At 42.0% G+C, this 15,658-nt stretch overlaps 7 protein-coding genes across 22 annotated transcripts in view; all 7 read right to left on the reverse strand.

Annotated features, from left to right (window-relative positions):
- LOC132465763 (protocadherin gamma-C5-like) overlaps window positions 1-15,658 on the reverse strand; it is a 284,228-nt gene that overhangs the window by 144,552 nt on the left and 124,018 nt on the right. The window lies entirely within an intron of this gene.
- LOC132465768 (protocadherin beta-16-like) lies at window positions 84-3,096 on the reverse strand. Its single transcript, XM_060062574.1, has one exon. It carries the CDS (start codon window positions 2,702-2,704, stop codon window positions 86-88), a length of 2,619 nt encoding a protein of 872 aa, XP_059918557.1. The 5' UTR covers window positions 2,705-3,096; the 3' UTR covers window positions 84-85.
- On the reverse strand, window positions 3,242-6,168 carry LOC132465784 (protocadherin gamma-A11-like). The gene has a single exon (XM_060062590.1). The coding sequence runs from the start codon at window positions 6,135-6,137 to the stop codon at window positions 3,678-3,680; it is 2,460 nt and encodes an 819-aa protein (XP_059918573.1). The 5' UTR covers window positions 6,138-6,168; the 3' UTR covers window positions 3,242-3,677.
- LOC132465776 (protocadherin gamma-A10-like) lies at window positions 6,753-10,354 on the reverse strand. The gene has a single exon (XM_060062582.1). It carries the CDS (start codon window positions 9,238-9,240, stop codon window positions 6,757-6,759), a length of 2,484 nt encoding a protein of 827 aa, XP_059918565.1. The 5' UTR covers window positions 9,241-10,354; the 3' UTR covers window positions 6,753-6,756.
- LOC132465791 (protocadherin gamma-A2-like) overlaps window positions 12,518-15,658 on the reverse strand; it is a 124,132-nt gene continuing 120,991 nt past the window's right edge. Inside the window, exon 2 of the mRNA XM_060062597.1 lies at window positions 12,518-13,226. Coding sequence (XP_059918580.1) covers window positions 13,197-13,226 — 30 coding nt within the window. The 3' untranslated portion in view covers window positions 12,518-13,196. The remainder of the gene's footprint in view (window positions 13,227-15,658) is intronic.
- Window positions 12,518-15,658, reverse strand: part of LOC132465797 (protocadherin gamma-A11-like) — a 41,375-nt gene continuing 38,234 nt past the window's right edge. The window contains exon 2 of the mRNA XM_060062602.1: window positions 12,518-13,226. Coding sequence (XP_059918585.1) covers window positions 13,197-13,226 — 30 coding nt within the window. The 3' untranslated portion in view covers window positions 12,518-13,196. The remainder of the gene's footprint in view (window positions 13,227-15,658) is intronic.
- LOC132465796 (protocadherin gamma-A11-like) overlaps window positions 12,518-15,658 on the reverse strand; it is a 38,570-nt gene continuing 35,429 nt past the window's right edge. The window contains exon 2 of the mRNA XM_060062601.1: window positions 12,518-13,226. Within this exon, the coding sequence (XP_059918584.1) occupies window positions 13,197-13,226 (30 nt within the window). The 3' untranslated portion in view covers window positions 12,518-13,196. The remainder of the gene's footprint in view (window positions 13,227-15,658) is intronic.

The following is a 15,658-nucleotide window of genomic DNA, read 5'->3' on the forward strand; positions in this document are numbered from 1 at the left end:
AAACATGGCAAGGCACATAGATCTAGATTAAAGATACATTTTAGAATTAAATTGAGGACATTTCCCAACCGTTCATATCATGCCTTCAATTGTGATTCACTCCAGAATGCTCCTTGGCACAGTCTGAAATAAGCTCTAAGTGGATGCCACTTAGTTTTCTGTCAGTTTTGAGTCTGCTCTCATCTTCAGGGGAACTGTCATTTCTGGGGGTGCTGAACAAATCTAGCAAGCTAAATATAAACATGCATGTACAACCCCATCTGGTAGAACTCACCTCCAGTGGAGAGTCTGGTTCATCCAGGATGCTCTTTTCACTCTGTATTCGCTGCATGGTCCCTGTAGAACTGGGGTCCATTATCAGAACGTTCTGACTACCAGCGTTGCCGACCTTACAGTCACTCTTTCTGGAGTCAGTGGTCCTGCACACCTCGTAATTGTACACGTGCTGGAGAGTCCCTGTCCCCAAAGTGTCTGAGTACCGTGGTGGATAATATGGGATCACCGGGAGACTGGAATGATACAGGATACGAGACTGTCTCCATCTGTAGATTTTCACTGATATGATCACCACTAAACACGTGATGAAGAGAAAGGAAACCACAGCCAAAGCCAAGACCAAGTAAAAAGTCAGGTTGTCATTGTACTCCTTGTCGTGTGTAAAGTCAGTGAACTCCGAGAGCACTTCAGGGAAGCTGTCCGCCACCGCCACGTTAACAATGACTGTAGCTGAACGAGAGGGCTGTCCGTTGTCCTCCACTATAACAGTCAGTCTTTGTTTCACAGCATCTTTATCAGTGACTTGGCGGATAGTTCTTATTTCTCCATTCTGTAATCCCACTTCAAACAGCACCCTGTCTGTGGCTTTCTGTAGTTTATAGGAGAGCCAGGCATTCTGTCCAGAGTCCACATCAACAGCCACCACTTTAGTGACCAGATAGCCCACATCTACTGAACGAGGCACCATTTCAGCCACCAGAGAACCACCAGTCTGGACTGGATACAGAACCTGAGGGGCGTTGTCGTTCTGGTCCTGGATCAGTATTTTCACACTCACATTACTACTGAGGGGAGGAGAGCCTCCATCTTGAGCTTTAACAACTAGCTGCAGTGCTTTAATTTGTTCATAGTCAAAAGAGCGCGCTGCATACAGAACTCCAGTTTCAGAGTTGATAGAAACATGAGTAGAGGCTGGACTACCACTGACCTGCATGTCCTCCAGAAGATACGACACTCTGGCATTCTGATTCCAGTCAACGTCTCGAGCACTGACAGTGAATATGGAGACCCCTGGCTCATTGTTCTCCACAACATGAGCTGAATAGCTCTTTTTAGTAAATATTGGTGCATTGTCGTTCACATCAGAAATAACTAGCCTTAAAGTTGTTGCACTGGATAAGGGCGGAGACCCTGAATCTGTCGCGGTGATGGTTATGTTGTATTCTGACCTCGTTTCACGGTCAAAAACTACATCTGAGAGCAGGTTGTAATAATTAGTTAATGAAGACTGTATTTTAAACGGGAGTTTAGAATCAATTGAACATGTTATCTGTCCATTTTTCTCTGAATCAGAATCTTTTACATTGATTACAGCTATGGTGGTCCCAGGAGGGGCGTCTTCTGATACAGGGCTCGAGAATGACATCACATTAATTACTGGAGCATTATCATTGATATCAATTACCTCAACGATTAATTTACTACCATCATTCAAACCACCATGATCTTTTGACCCAACTCTTATTTCATATTTTCTATCTTTTTCAAAATCAATATTACCAGAAACAGATACTTTGCCGGACACACTGTCAATCTTAAACAGATTAGCCAATCCTCCTTTTAAATTAGAAAAATAATAAGTCACCAATCCATTGGAACCAGTATCAGCGTCAGAAGCATTTACCGTTGTTATATGTGTCCCAACGGGTGCATTTTCTATCACTGTAGCCCTGTATACAGACTGGTTAAATACGGGAGCATTATCATTAACATCTAGAACCGTAATGTCTATTTCTACTGTACCAGATCTCTGCGGAGTTCCGCCGTCAATTGCAAGCAGTTGTAATGATAAATGAGGATTTACTTCTCTATCTAACGGTTTCTGGAGAATCATATCTGCAAATCTGCTTCCATCGGCGTTTGAATGCTGTTTGAGAACGAAATTCTCATTAGATGATAGTACATAATTTTGTAAACTGTTAGGCCCTACATCTGGATCATCTGCACTTTCTAAATCAAAACGTGATCCCACAATTGCTATCTCACTAATTTCCAGATGTATGTTTCTGTTTTTAAAAGCGGGAGTATTGTCATTGACGTCCAGTATTTCGATTATCACACGATGCAGTTCGATTGGATTTTCTAAGATGATTTCAAAGCTAAAGCTACAAGGTGTAACGTCGCCACAGAGCTGCTCTCGGTCCATCCTCTCATTCACGACTAAAATCCCTTTGTCTGTCTTCAGATCGGCGTATTGACGGCTTTCTCCCGTCAAGATTCTTGCTCGGCCTGAGCGAAGCCTTTTCAGATCCAACCCCAAATCCTGCGCAACGTTGCCGATAAGAGACCCCTTTTTCATCTCCTCGGGAATAGTATACCGGATCTGGCAAACGGCGATGTTGAGAAAGAAACAGAAATATAGAAAAATTATATTTCTTTGACTCCGACACGAACAGCCACCTTTCCTCCTGTTGTTGCGTAACTCCATTTCAATTGGAATTATTCCTCGACGAAACTCACGGTGATATCTACCAAATAATAAAAAGAGAATCCCACGTTCTGGTAAAATAAAGTAAAGCACTCAATTGGATTTAAAATCACTTTTAACAAGAAGACGAGTTTCGAAGCGAGAGTGCCTCCGTCAGGCTCTACCCTGAATGCGTCGTTCTGTTTCAGTTCTCCTCTCTACCGCAGTTAAAGGGATGGGAAGCTCCAACTAGCATCTACTGAACACACACTATTTTTTCACTGACCAACAGCGTCCCTTAGAGTTCACAGACGGAATGTCAATACTGTTTTAGAGTGGGCCCACGCATAAAACAACCGTCCGTATGACCTAATTTCGTTCCTGATTCCTGAAAGTTTGTGTTGTCCTCCACAGAGGCATGATAACAAAATTCTTAGAACATGTTTACATTTATTGTGTGGAAATTCCAAAATGTGTATCATTGCAAATGAAACGTAATCTATTGGAGAGTTTAAGTTAGTTGCATAAATGTTCGATAGATTTCATGTCAATGCGACGTTGTGATATTACAATTTCTCACACACACACACACACACACACACACACACACACACACACACACACACACACACACACACACACACACACACACACACACACACACACACACACACTCTGTTCAAAGAATATAGATCTACATAGAATATAACTATTGGTCTCAACACACCAGCAAGCACGACAGGATTGCAGATAAGCAGATAGTTGGATACATTTCTAATGGTCCAGAGTACTGCAAAAAAGTCATTATGCATATTGTAATTAAATTGATGACAGGACATTCATGTACCAATCCTTTAAATTGTGACTCACTCCAGAATACTTATTGGCAAAGTCTGAATTTCAGTCAACCTTCCTGCTCTCATCTTTAGGGGAGCTGTCCCTCTCCGTGGTGCTGAAAATATCGAATGAGCTACAAATCAACATTAATGTACAATCAATCACATCTGATAGAACTCACCTCTAGTGGAGAGTCTGGTTCATCCAGGATGCTCTTTTCACTCTGCATTCGCTGCATGGTCCCTGTAGAACTGGGGTCCATTATCAGAACGTTCTGACTACCAGCGTTGCCGACCTTACAGTCACTCTTCCTGGAGTCAGTGGTCCTGCACACCTCGTAATTGTACACGTGCTGGAGAGTCCCTGTCCCCAAAGTGTCTGAGTACCGTGGGGGATAATATGGGATCACCGGGAGACTGGAATGATACAGGATACGAGACTGTCTCCATCTGTAGATTTTCACTGATATGATCACCACTAAACACGTGATGAAGAGAAAGGAAACCACAGCCAAAGCCAAGACCAAGTAAAAAGTCAGGTTGTCATTGTACTCCTTGTCGTGTGTAAAGTCAGTGAACTCCGAGAGCACTTCAGGGAAGCTGTCCGCCACCGCCACGTTAACAATGACTGTAGCTGAACGAGAGGGCTGTCCGTTGTCCTCCACTATAACAGTCAGTCTTTGTTTCACAGCATCTTTATCAGTGACTTGGCGGATAGTTCTTATTTCTCCATTCTGTAAGCCCACTTCAAACAGCGCCCTGTCTGTGGCTTTCTGTAGTTTATAGGAGAGCCAGGCATTCTGTCCAGAGTCCACATCAACAGCCACCACTTTAGTGACCAGATAGCCCACACCTACTGAACGAGGCACCATTTCAGCCACCAGAGAACCACCAGTCTGGACTGGATACAGAACCTGAGGGGCGTTGTCGTTCTGGTCCTGGATCAGTATTTTCACAATCACATTACTACTGAGGGGAGGAGAACCTCCATCTTGTGCTTTAACAACTAGCTGCAGTGCTTTAATTTGTTCATAATCAAAAGAGCGCGCTGCATACAGTACTCCAGTTTCAGAGTTGATAGAAACATAAGAAGAGTCCGGGTTTCCACTTGTCTGGGAATCCTCTAGAAGGTAAGAGATCCTAGCATTTTGATTCCAGTCAGGGTCTTGCGCAAGGACAGTGAATATGGACATTCCAGGGGAATTGTTTTCTATAACGAACGCTGAAAACGATGTCTCACCAAATCTCGGCGCATTGTCATTTACGTCAGATATTTTAAGGTGCAATATTGTTGTGCTGGAAAGGGATGGGGTCCCTAAATCAGTTGCGTTCACAGCAATGCTATATTCGGAAACAATTTCTCTATCAAAGTCTGAGTTGGTTATTAAGTTGTAATAGTTTGTAAAAGACATTTCAATCTTAAAGGGAAGGCTTTTGTCCATAAAACATCGTATGTTTCCATTTCGTCCTGAGTCTGTGTCTTTTATATTAATAACTGCTATAGTGCTGCCTATCGGTGTGTCCTCAGGCACTGGGTTTGTGAAAGACATCACATTCAAAACCGGGGCATTATCATTCACATCCGCTATTTCAATAATGACTTGGCTTGTGTCCGTTAACCCTCCTTGGTCCTTAGCCTCTACTCTGAATTCGTATTTTTTGTCTTTTTCAAAATCGATGTTCCCAGAAACTGAAATTACACCGGTACTGTCGTTTATAACAAATATCTCCCCTATTCCCGCTTTCATTTTAGACAATCCGTACGTTATCTTTCCATTTGGACCACTGTCTGAATCACGAGCATTCACGGTCGTTATATACGTTCCAATTTGAGCGTTTTCGTTGACTGACGCCCTGTATGTAGTTTTATTGAATATTGGTGCATTATCGTTTACATCAAGAACAGTTACGTGCACATTTACTGTACCAGATCTCTGTGGTGTTCCTCCATCGACAGCTATCAATTTTAAAGAAAGGCGTGACTGTGCCTCTCGGTCTAATGGTTTCTGAAGCACCATCTCTACGTATTTACTCCCGTCTGGATTCGAGAGATGCTTTAATGCAAAATTGTCGTTCGAAGATAACTCATATTGATGTAAATCATTTACGCCAACGTCAAAATCTTCAGCGCTTTCTAAAACAAAACGTGCTCCGATTACCGCCGACTCGCTTATCTCGAAGTCAAGTCCATTGCTTTGAAATGTAGGGGAATTATCATTAACATCAATTACTTCAACGACGATGCGATGAAGCTCAATTGGATTTTCGAGGATCATTTCCAAACTGAAGCTACACGGTGTGACGTCGCCACAAAGCTGTTCTCGGTCTATTCTTTCATTGACGACTAAAATCCCTTTGTCTGTCTTCAACTCGGTGTACTGATTGTTATTCCCAGTAACGATACGGGCCCGACCCAAACGAAGCCTTTTAAGATCTAGTGCAAGGTCTTGAGCTACATTTCCGATAAGAGACCCTTTCTTCATCTCTTCTGGTATTGAGTACCGTATCTGGCCAAAGCTTAATTTAGCGAAACACAAGAGAACGAGAAACACTTGCCTTGAGTCCTTGCAAAACCATCGCCATGCTAATCCACTCGGTTGGGATGATTGCACAACCATTTTAACAACGAAAAAAAAGTCTTCTGTAGCCCTAGAGATTTCAAAGCAATCGAACAATAGACAATATTTTCCAAAGATCCACAGACTGTTCACGTTGATATCCCATCGAGGATCTAATACGGAATCAGCAGAAAAGCAAAAAATCAAATTGTCGCTGATGCGAGGTAAGCCAGACGCTTAATGAAATTCGACTGGATATTTTTCGAGCTTCGACGCGGTTGCAATTGAAGAACTCTGTGCGCCACAATGCCAAGATGGGTAGGGTTTTTCCTGGTATCTCAAAAGCATTTATTTTTTGACCAACAGCGTCGCTTAGAGTCCAAACATTGCACTCAACGCACACCACAACCCAAGATACTAATTCATGTGTATTAATTTTGAAGGAGAACGTTAAAACGTCAGCTAAATTAAACCCACCCGTGAAAATAAAACATAAAGACACTGCACAATATATATATAATTGACTAAAATGTCCAATGGATTCTCATTTCATATAGTCTGCAGCAAAAACAAAGAGCCCAAAAACGTCCTTGATAGCAACAAGTCACCATCTTTCAAGAAACAAATGCAACGACGCATTCAAATGAGAAATTGTAGCCAGGGAAGTCTGTTAGAGGAATCAATAATTTTTTACAATCCAAATATTTCTTTTACTAACCTCTAGTGGAGAGTCTGGTTCATCCAGGATGCTCTTTTCACTCTGTATTCGCTGCATGGTCCCTGTAGAACTGGGGTCCATTATCAGAACGTTCTGACTACCAGCGTTGCCGACCTTACAGTCACTCTTCCTGGAGTCAGTGGTCCTGCACACCTCGTAATTGTACACATGCTGGAGAGTCCCTGTCCCCAAAGTGTCAGAGTACCGTGGTGGATAATATGGAATCACCGGGAGACTGGAATGATACAGGATACGAGACTGTCTCCATCTGTAGATTTTCACTGATATGATCACCACTAAACACGTGATGAAGAGAAAGGAAACCACAGCCAAAGCCAAGACCAAGTAAAAAGTCAGGTTGTCATTGTACTCCTTGTCGTGTGTAAAGTCAGTGAACTCCGAGAGCACTTCAGGGAAGCTGTCCGCCACCGCCACGTTAACAATGACTGTAGCTGAACGAGAGGGCTGTCCGTTGTCCTCCACTATAACAGTCAGTCTTTGTTTCACTGCATCTTTATCAGTGACTTGGCGGATAGTTCTTATTTCTCCATTCTGTAAGCCCACTTCAAACAGCGCCCTGTCTGTGGCTTTCTGTAGTTTATAGGAGAGCCAGGCATTCTGTCCAGAGTCCACATCAACAGCCACCACTTTAGTGATCAGATAGCCCACATCTGCTGAACGAGGCACCATTTCAGCCACCAGAGATCCACCAGTCTTGACTGGATACAGAACCTGAGGGGCGTTGTCGTTCTGGTCCTGGATCAGTATTTTCACACTCACATTACTACTGAGGGGAGGAGAGCCTCCATCTTGAGCTTTAACACGGAACTGAAAATCTTTAATCTGCTCGTAGTCAAAAGAGCGTGCAGAATACAGGACCCCAGTTTCAGAGTTGATAGATACATAAGTAGAGATACTTGTACCACCCACACGAGTGTCTTCTAAGAAATAGGATATTCTTGCATTTTGATTCCAGTCGGAATCGATTGCACTTAGAGTAAATATCGATAAACCAGGAGAGTTATTCTCTGCGACAATAGCGTCGTAGCTTTGCTGAGCAAACTCTGGTGCATTGTCATTTACATCAGATAGAGTTAGTCTCAGTGTCAAGAAGGAAGATTGGCGAGGTGACCCTGAATCTGTGGCTGTTATTGTGATGTTGTATTCTGGAGAAATCTCTCGGTCGAAACTGGAATCAGATACTAAACTGAAATAATCTGTCAACGATGACAGGATTTTAAATGGCAGTTTAGCATCGATAGTACATGTTAAGTGTCCGTTTCTCTCTGAATCCAAATCCTTCACATTGATAATAGCAATTGTGGTCCCTTGAGGGGAATCTTCTGAAACAGGGTTGGAAAATGACATGATATTAATAACGGGTGCATTATCATTGATGTCAAAAACCTCAATAATAACTTTACTGGTATCTGTTAAACCACCCTGGTCCCTCGCCTCAACTCTTACCTCAAACTTTTTGTCCTTCTCAAAATCGATATTTCCAGAAACAGATAAAACCCCCGTCTTCTCATCTATCACAAACGTGTTAGCTATATTTTCCTTGACTTGGGCGAAACCATACGTTATTATACCATTGGAGACACTGTCTGCGTCAGTTGCATTTAAAGTAACAACCCGGGTGCCCAATGACGCGTTTTCTATCACTGTTGCGGTGTATACTGATTGGTTAAACACTGGGGCGTTATCGTTATTATCTAGCACAGTGATATGTATATTGACTGTACCGGATCTCTGGGGAGTTCCACCGTCTACTGCGACTAGCTTTAAAGACATGTGTTCGTTCTGTTCTCTATCTAGTGTTTTTTGAAGAATCATTTCAGCGTATCTACTCCCATCCGTATTGGTTTGCTGTTTTAATATGAAATGATCGTTAGGGGTCAAAACGTAATTCTGAAGTGTATTTATCCCGACATCAGAGTCCTCCGCATTCATCAGGGAAAATTTCGATCCAAGCGTAGCTGCCTCACTGATCTCTAAATTAATATCTTTAGCGGGGAAGACAGGTGACTGGTCATTTACATCTAAAACTTCCACGATGATGCGATGCAATTCCATAGGGGTTTCCAAAATGATTTCGAAGCTGAGGCTGCACGGTGTGATATCGCCGCAAAGCTGCTCTCGGTCTATTCTCTCGTTCACAACTAAAATCCCTTTGTCTGTCTGGAGCTCAACGTACTGGGGAGTTTCTCCGGTCAGGATGCGCGCTCGGCCTTTACGAAGCCTTTGCAGATCCAAACCCAAATCTTGGCCGACATTACCAATATGAGATCCTTTTTTCATCTCTTCGGGGATTGAGTACCGGAGTTGACAGTCTACCATATTAACGAGGTAAAGGAAGAAAATCAGCAGACCGAGTTTCAGTCGCAGTCCAAAACATGGTCGCCATAATGCAGATGGTCGTCGGAGAGATACTTGATTTCTCATTGTTAAATCCACGATCCAGACAAAAAATAAAGAAATCTGGCCTCTGTTATATAATCCAAATATTGTAGCCTAATCCTAAAGAGCTTCGAAAGAAAAAACGCATCTAGGCCTCGCGATTCTTCGCCGTGTTCCTTCTACCAAGACCTCTCCCTTCATGTCGAAGCTCGATGTGCAGAAGCGAAAAATACTGACCGACAATGTTGGAATAAAATCTTTGCCTGGTCAACAGCGTCACTTAGAGTTCAAACTGCATATCCGCTCAGAATTTCTAGACACACACGCGCAAGCACGCAAATATATTTCGATAACAACGCTCCTACCTGCTCTATTATATGATACAATAATAAAAAAAGAGACGGTGACCCTTTCCTTGGACAAACATTCATTCATAGTACCGTCTCAGCTACGTGCACACACACACACACACACACACACACACACACACACACACACACACACACACACACACACACACACACACACACACACACACACACACACACACACACACACACACACACACACACACACAGCGCTGTCCATGGTCCTGAAATAATACTGCTAAAAGGAGAACGCGCTGCGATATTACACACTTTTGTAAGACAAATATTTTTGAGAAAATAACAAAATGAATACAATAACTAGTTCTATTTGAAGAAAAAAATAGAATAATAAAATAATGTATATTAAACAATGAAATAATAATAATAATGATACTAGTAAGATTAATGATAATAAATGTATAGAATTCATAATTATGATTGCAATTATGTATTATCAATGTTTTATTGTAATTATTATTCAGATTAATTTTAAAGTAAACATTGTGGTGGAGTCCACTCACCAGAGTCGACATCTGGGATCCTTCGGAGGACTTCTCCTTCATCCGAACTGTTTTCAGCGCACCCGCTTCATCAACCCTCTCCAAGCTTTGACCCATAGTTTGTGTTTACTTATTGTCACCCTTTTTTAAGCCATTGTCACCTCGTAATTGTACACGTGCTGGAGAGTCCCTGTCCCCAAAGTGTCTGAGTAACGAGGTGGATAATATGGGATCACCGGGAGACTGGAATGATACAGGATAAGAGACTGTCTCCATCTGTAGATTTTCACTGATATGATCACCACTAAACACGTGATGAAGAGAAAGGAAACTACAGCCAAAGCCAAGACTAATTAAAAAGTCAGGTTGTCATTGTACTCCTTTTGTCGTGTTTAAAGTCAGTGAACTCTGAGAGCACTTCAGGGAAGCTGTCCGCCACCGCCACGTTAACAATGACTTTAGCTGAACGAGAGGGCTGTCCGTTGTCCTCCACTATAACAGTCAGTCTTTGTTTCACAGCATCTTTATCAGTGACTTGGCGGATAGTCCTTATTTCTCCATTCTGTAAGCCCACTTCAAACAGCGCCCTGTCTGTGGCTTTCTGTAGTTTATAGGAGAGCCAGGCATTCTGTCCAGAGTCCACATCAACAGCCACCACTTTAGTGACCAGATAGCCCACACCTACTGAACGAGGCACCATTTCAGCCACCAGAGAACCACCAGTCTGGACTGGATACAGAACCTGAGGGGCGTTGTCGACATGGTCCTGGACCATCGTAACAACAGTAACAGTTATACTTAAGCTCTAACTTATATCTTAAACCCTTTCAGTTATTCATAATCGAGTGAACATACTGAGTGAATCAATTAATTAAATACTTTGAATAAGGATATCCGTAAATCTCTCCATTAACAATGAAATATGAAACGTGTGCATTTTATCCACACAATATTAAAGTTAGGAGTCATTCTTCATTATTAGTTCTGTAGGACTAAAAACGGGTGAGATGTCATTAACACAGGTCACAAGCAACATCTCGTTGATGATATGGCGAGAGTAATGTTGCACACGGAATCCTTTTCCCAGCTATTTATCAGTCACCAATGTGTCGTCGTCTTCAGTATTGTTTTTATCGCGAAAGGAAGGTTGGTGCCTATCATGATTAAACACACTTGTCCATTTCCACCCGAGGCATTTACACTCATCAATGCCACAACTGTTCCATTTGGCGAATCCTCTGATAATTTTCCTGAGAATGGAGTCATACTTATTGTCGGACGATTGTCATTTACATGTAGTATCTCAACATTTATTTTACTCGCCCTAGTTGATCAACCCTGGTCTTTGGTCTTTAGGTTTATATCGTAACTTTGCCTTGCCTCCTAATCTATTTCTCCAGTTAGATAGATCTAACCAAGATTAATCAGAAGCAGTACGCTTGATATTACAGTTCCCTCTGGCGCATTTTCTAATACAGAGGCTTTGAAGAGGTGTATAGGTATCTTCATTTGCATCCATAATGTATTTTTATTTTTTTAGTTCCAGACCTTTGTGGCTCGCCACCGTCAATGGCCATCAGTTTAAATTCATGTTTGCTCAGTTTAGGATTAACTCCATCGGATTGACTGCCCTGTCTAAGAAAAAAATGTTTGCTTCCTTGAATATTGAGGATTCTTTGGCGCACACCTTCCCCCTGTCTATTTTTTGTTGACAATGAGATGGCATTTGTTCTGATTCAACACAACGTATTGGTTATTTCCATTGATAACAAGGTGTGCCTGACCACAGACGAACTCCCTTCATATTTAATTCTAGATCTTTTGCCACATCACCAACACACCCTTTCTCATTTCCTCTATTACAGAATAAAGTGTTTGTCCGATGGTCGTATTGCGTGAGAACAGAAGAAAACTGTCCCATTCAATGATACGCCTATGCTCTGGCAAAGGCATAAAGCCATGTTTTATATCTAGAAAAAAATATAATCTATCTGAAAAACATAGCTAATATCCACATAATAATAATAATAAGTAAATAAGTCTTTAAAAGTTTTTTTTTTCTTCTTTATGGTAAAAGTAATAAGGCAATTATAGCAATACGACAACCTTAATAGACTGTTATATATAGCTTCCCATGTAGGATATGTGTGCATCCTTGTTTAATTTATGACCAATGCACTCAGCTGTGTCAGCTGTGTTCTGGATGGATATAGTGGTCTCCTTAGGCAACAGCACCACCGAGTGTGATTGTGTAGCACCTCCAACTGTGCATTTGCTGTCAGAGAGAGGCAGAGAGAGAGAGAGAGGGTGGGAGAGGGAGGGGTGGGTAGGAGGGGGGAGAGAGGGAGGGGAAAGAGAGAGAGAGGGAGAGAAAAAGAGAGAGAAGGGATGCATGGTGCGTGGCACCAAGTGATATTTGTACAGCAATCCCAAAAACCACCAGCCAGGCAGACATAATCTCTCATATTTATTCATAATCCAGGTGAAGGACATTCAGATCCTCAGTAGGGTCCACTACCACATCAAAACAGCACCATTACAAAGGCTGATTAAGTAGGTCACAGTTGTGCGTTTAACATGCGCACACACGTGCACACAAACACACACACACACACACACACACACACACACACACACACACACACACACACACACACACACACGAAGCTGGTACATCATTTAAATGGATGTTGCTGCAAAGCATGACATTCTCCACATCATGACTGCATTATTCAGTTGGTTGCAGCTCATCTACAGGCAGGTTTATGATTATGCAGTGACCTGCTCCAGCGGAGACAGACAGTCCATGTCAATATAAGCAATGGAGCTTCCAGATTCATGAATAATTTTGGCACCTATTACAACACCTTTAATGCAATCATGCATTAACCATGTGGACTTCTGGTCATCAATAAAACATGAACATTGATTTCCCTCATATAAAAATAAAAATAAAAACATCACAAATCGTATAATTTCCAGGAAACAAGGTATTACAAAAAAGACAGAGCAGGAAAAAAAGCAGAGATACAGCTATTGTACTAGAAAAAAATCGATTCCATTTGAGAAAACAAATCAAATAAGTCATCAGGTGGTGTTGGTGAGAGCGTGTGGTCTAAACACAGGTAAGGCTTTAAAAGTTGGTACAGTGAAACTGTCTTACCTGACGGGGGGAGAATGGATGGAGCGTCAGCGGTGTGCAGTGGAAAGGAAGGAGAAAAAAGATTGTTTAAGTATAGTATTCAAACCATAGTGCAACGCTACACATTTATAGCCAATGTATTGCAAAAGATCTAACATGACATCAAAAATACATCATTCATCCGGAAACAGCGGCTTAGCCAGCGGGCGCCTGTCATACTCGTTAACAACACGAAGGCAAAGGGTTAATAAGAGAAAACACCACATTAGTATTATGTGTGAAATGTGTTGCATGTTTTCATTTATTCCCAACTGAAGCCATTCCGCTCCCACACATGAAAACAAAAAATAACAAATAAATAATGTTGTGGCCCAGATTTAGCAAACCAAAATAAACATCTGCAGTACACAGCGTGGACTGACCTACTAAATTATGCTTATGATTCATCAGTCTTTCTCCTCTCCTCATGTGGACCATGGCTGAGCCTGTAGCTATACTACATGCACATGGATTCACACAGATGTTATTCTGATAAGATAACTCCCCTTCATCATTGCAACAATGCAATCGGGCAAATGCTCGGGTGTAGTGCTTTCTAAAGTAAGGAAAGATAATGAAATGAATCGGATGAATGTGATTCTTTGTCGTCCGTTTAATTATTTGGTCTCAGAGAACATTAGAATAGGTTAAGAGGTTGAGTAAGGATCCAGTAATTTATTTATGCATATAGAAAGCAGTGTCTTTTTTTCATTGGTGAATAAAAGGACTACATATTAATTTAGTAAAGAGCCTTTGGGTATAATAAAACTGTTTCAGTCAGCCTGGATGATTATAACTGCAAAGTTCCCTTGTATTTACTGAGATGCGACGGATATGTAAATTTGTGCTACAATGACAATGCCAACACATGAATAATGTTTTGGTTTGAGGTAAATATTAAGGCACGTATGTTCATGTTAAAGGGCTGAATCATCTCAGCAGGCTGTGTCAAATGATTTTCTTTTGATAATCTGGTAAATCCCACCATGGATGGCATCCCATTTCTAACATTTGACCTATTAAATAGTGCACAGTTATGAGGAATCCATGAGGCCTTTAAAGAGGTTTGAGTGTACTTTGGGAACAGGGGGAATTGATGGGTGGTATACAAAGATGGAAAAAGGATAGGATGGAAAAGCTAATTAGTGATTTTACTGTTATGTATTTGAACAGGAGAACATAGGTCTAAATGTAAATGCCACTTTCTCCATTCCATTAACAGAAATTACAACACACAAACAGGAGATGAATCAACCCTTCATTGGATTTGTTCAATTATGATTTAAAGAAAGTTTTCAAAGTAAGACATTAAGATATCCTAATCATGCAGAGCTCAGCGAGTTCTTCAGGCATACAAAAGGATCACAGAGGAGGACAAAAAACATATTTGATTGCTTACAGTTCTGTTTTATATCAATGCTCAATAAAACAGTCCACAGCAACATTCAATCCAACAGCTTTTCGGCCCCATGTGGTAATATCACATGATTTGAAAGAACATGTAACATATTCCTTTTATTGATTTCACGTTAAGTACAAAAGACGAGGCCTGGAAACATATTAAGGGCTCCACTCAGGCGTCCACATAGCAGGAATGCACCGCATCTGGCCTCACCTTCAGACTGGAAGCCTGTCTGCACTGACACCTCTTAGGGTGTTATTTAGGTATACTGCGCTTCTCTCCTTCTGCGTGTGAGGGTCTAGATTCTTCCTTAATGCAGGTTCCAACCCGGCCTACGACTATGTAGCTAGGCAGGAGACCGTAGGTGGAAGGGAAAACAGGCCGACTGAGACGTGCATGTGTGTACGTACGCCTGCTGACCTTGTAATACATGATCGCATCACTTAAAAGAAGGAGAAGAGGAGAAACAGTTTCTAGCAATGGTCAAATACAGGTGAAGGTGATGCTGGCATCAGATTCAACCCTGAAATCCGCTGTTTTAACACTGGTATCCCATCGCCAGCTAGGCTGACTGTGGCAATAGATGAGAGGGACTCAAAGCTGCTGATCTTTCCTAAAACCACTACCGTCTGTTTTGGTTCAGCTAGCTGTAGCCCGGGCAGTTTTAACTGTGCCTGTGTGTACGCATACAGTTAACAGGTTATGCTGCATGGCACCAACGATGCATGGTGATCCGATTCAGAATGGACAGCGACCAGCTTGGTGACCATGTGACCTTTGGGGGCTTCTATAGGAACCATTAATACTGCGATCAACCTGGACGACTGCACAGCTGGAAGATAATTGATGGATCATTGTAATGACCTGCGACGAACAAGTGCCCTGTTAAAGTACTGAAGACAGAAGGACAGCCCCGTCTGGAGTGTGTGCGCAAACATGCACACGCGCACGCCACACGCACAAATGCACGCAAGCACACACTGCTCTGAACGACGACGAGCAGGAACCTTTG

Source organism: Gadus macrocephalus, chromosome 10 (assembly GCF_031168955.1).
Source record: "Gadus macrocephalus chromosome 10, ASM3116895v1".
Lineage (NCBI taxonomy): Eukaryota > Metazoa > Chordata > Actinopteri > Gadiformes > Gadidae > Gadus > Gadus macrocephalus.

Bases quoted from the DNA above. Each gene is read 5' to 3' on its own strand.
- LOC132465768 (XM_060062574.1), bottom strand. From the start codon at position 2,704: ATGGAGTTACGCAACAACAGGAGGAAAGGTGGCTGTTCGTGTCGGAGT.
- LOC132465784 (XM_060062590.1), bottom strand. From the start codon at position 6,137: ATGGTTGTGCAATCATCCCAACCGAGTGGATTAGCATGGCGATGGTTT.
- LOC132465776 (XM_060062582.1), bottom strand. From the start codon at position 9,240: ATGAGAAATCAAGTATCTCTCCGACGACCATCTGCATTATGGCGACCA.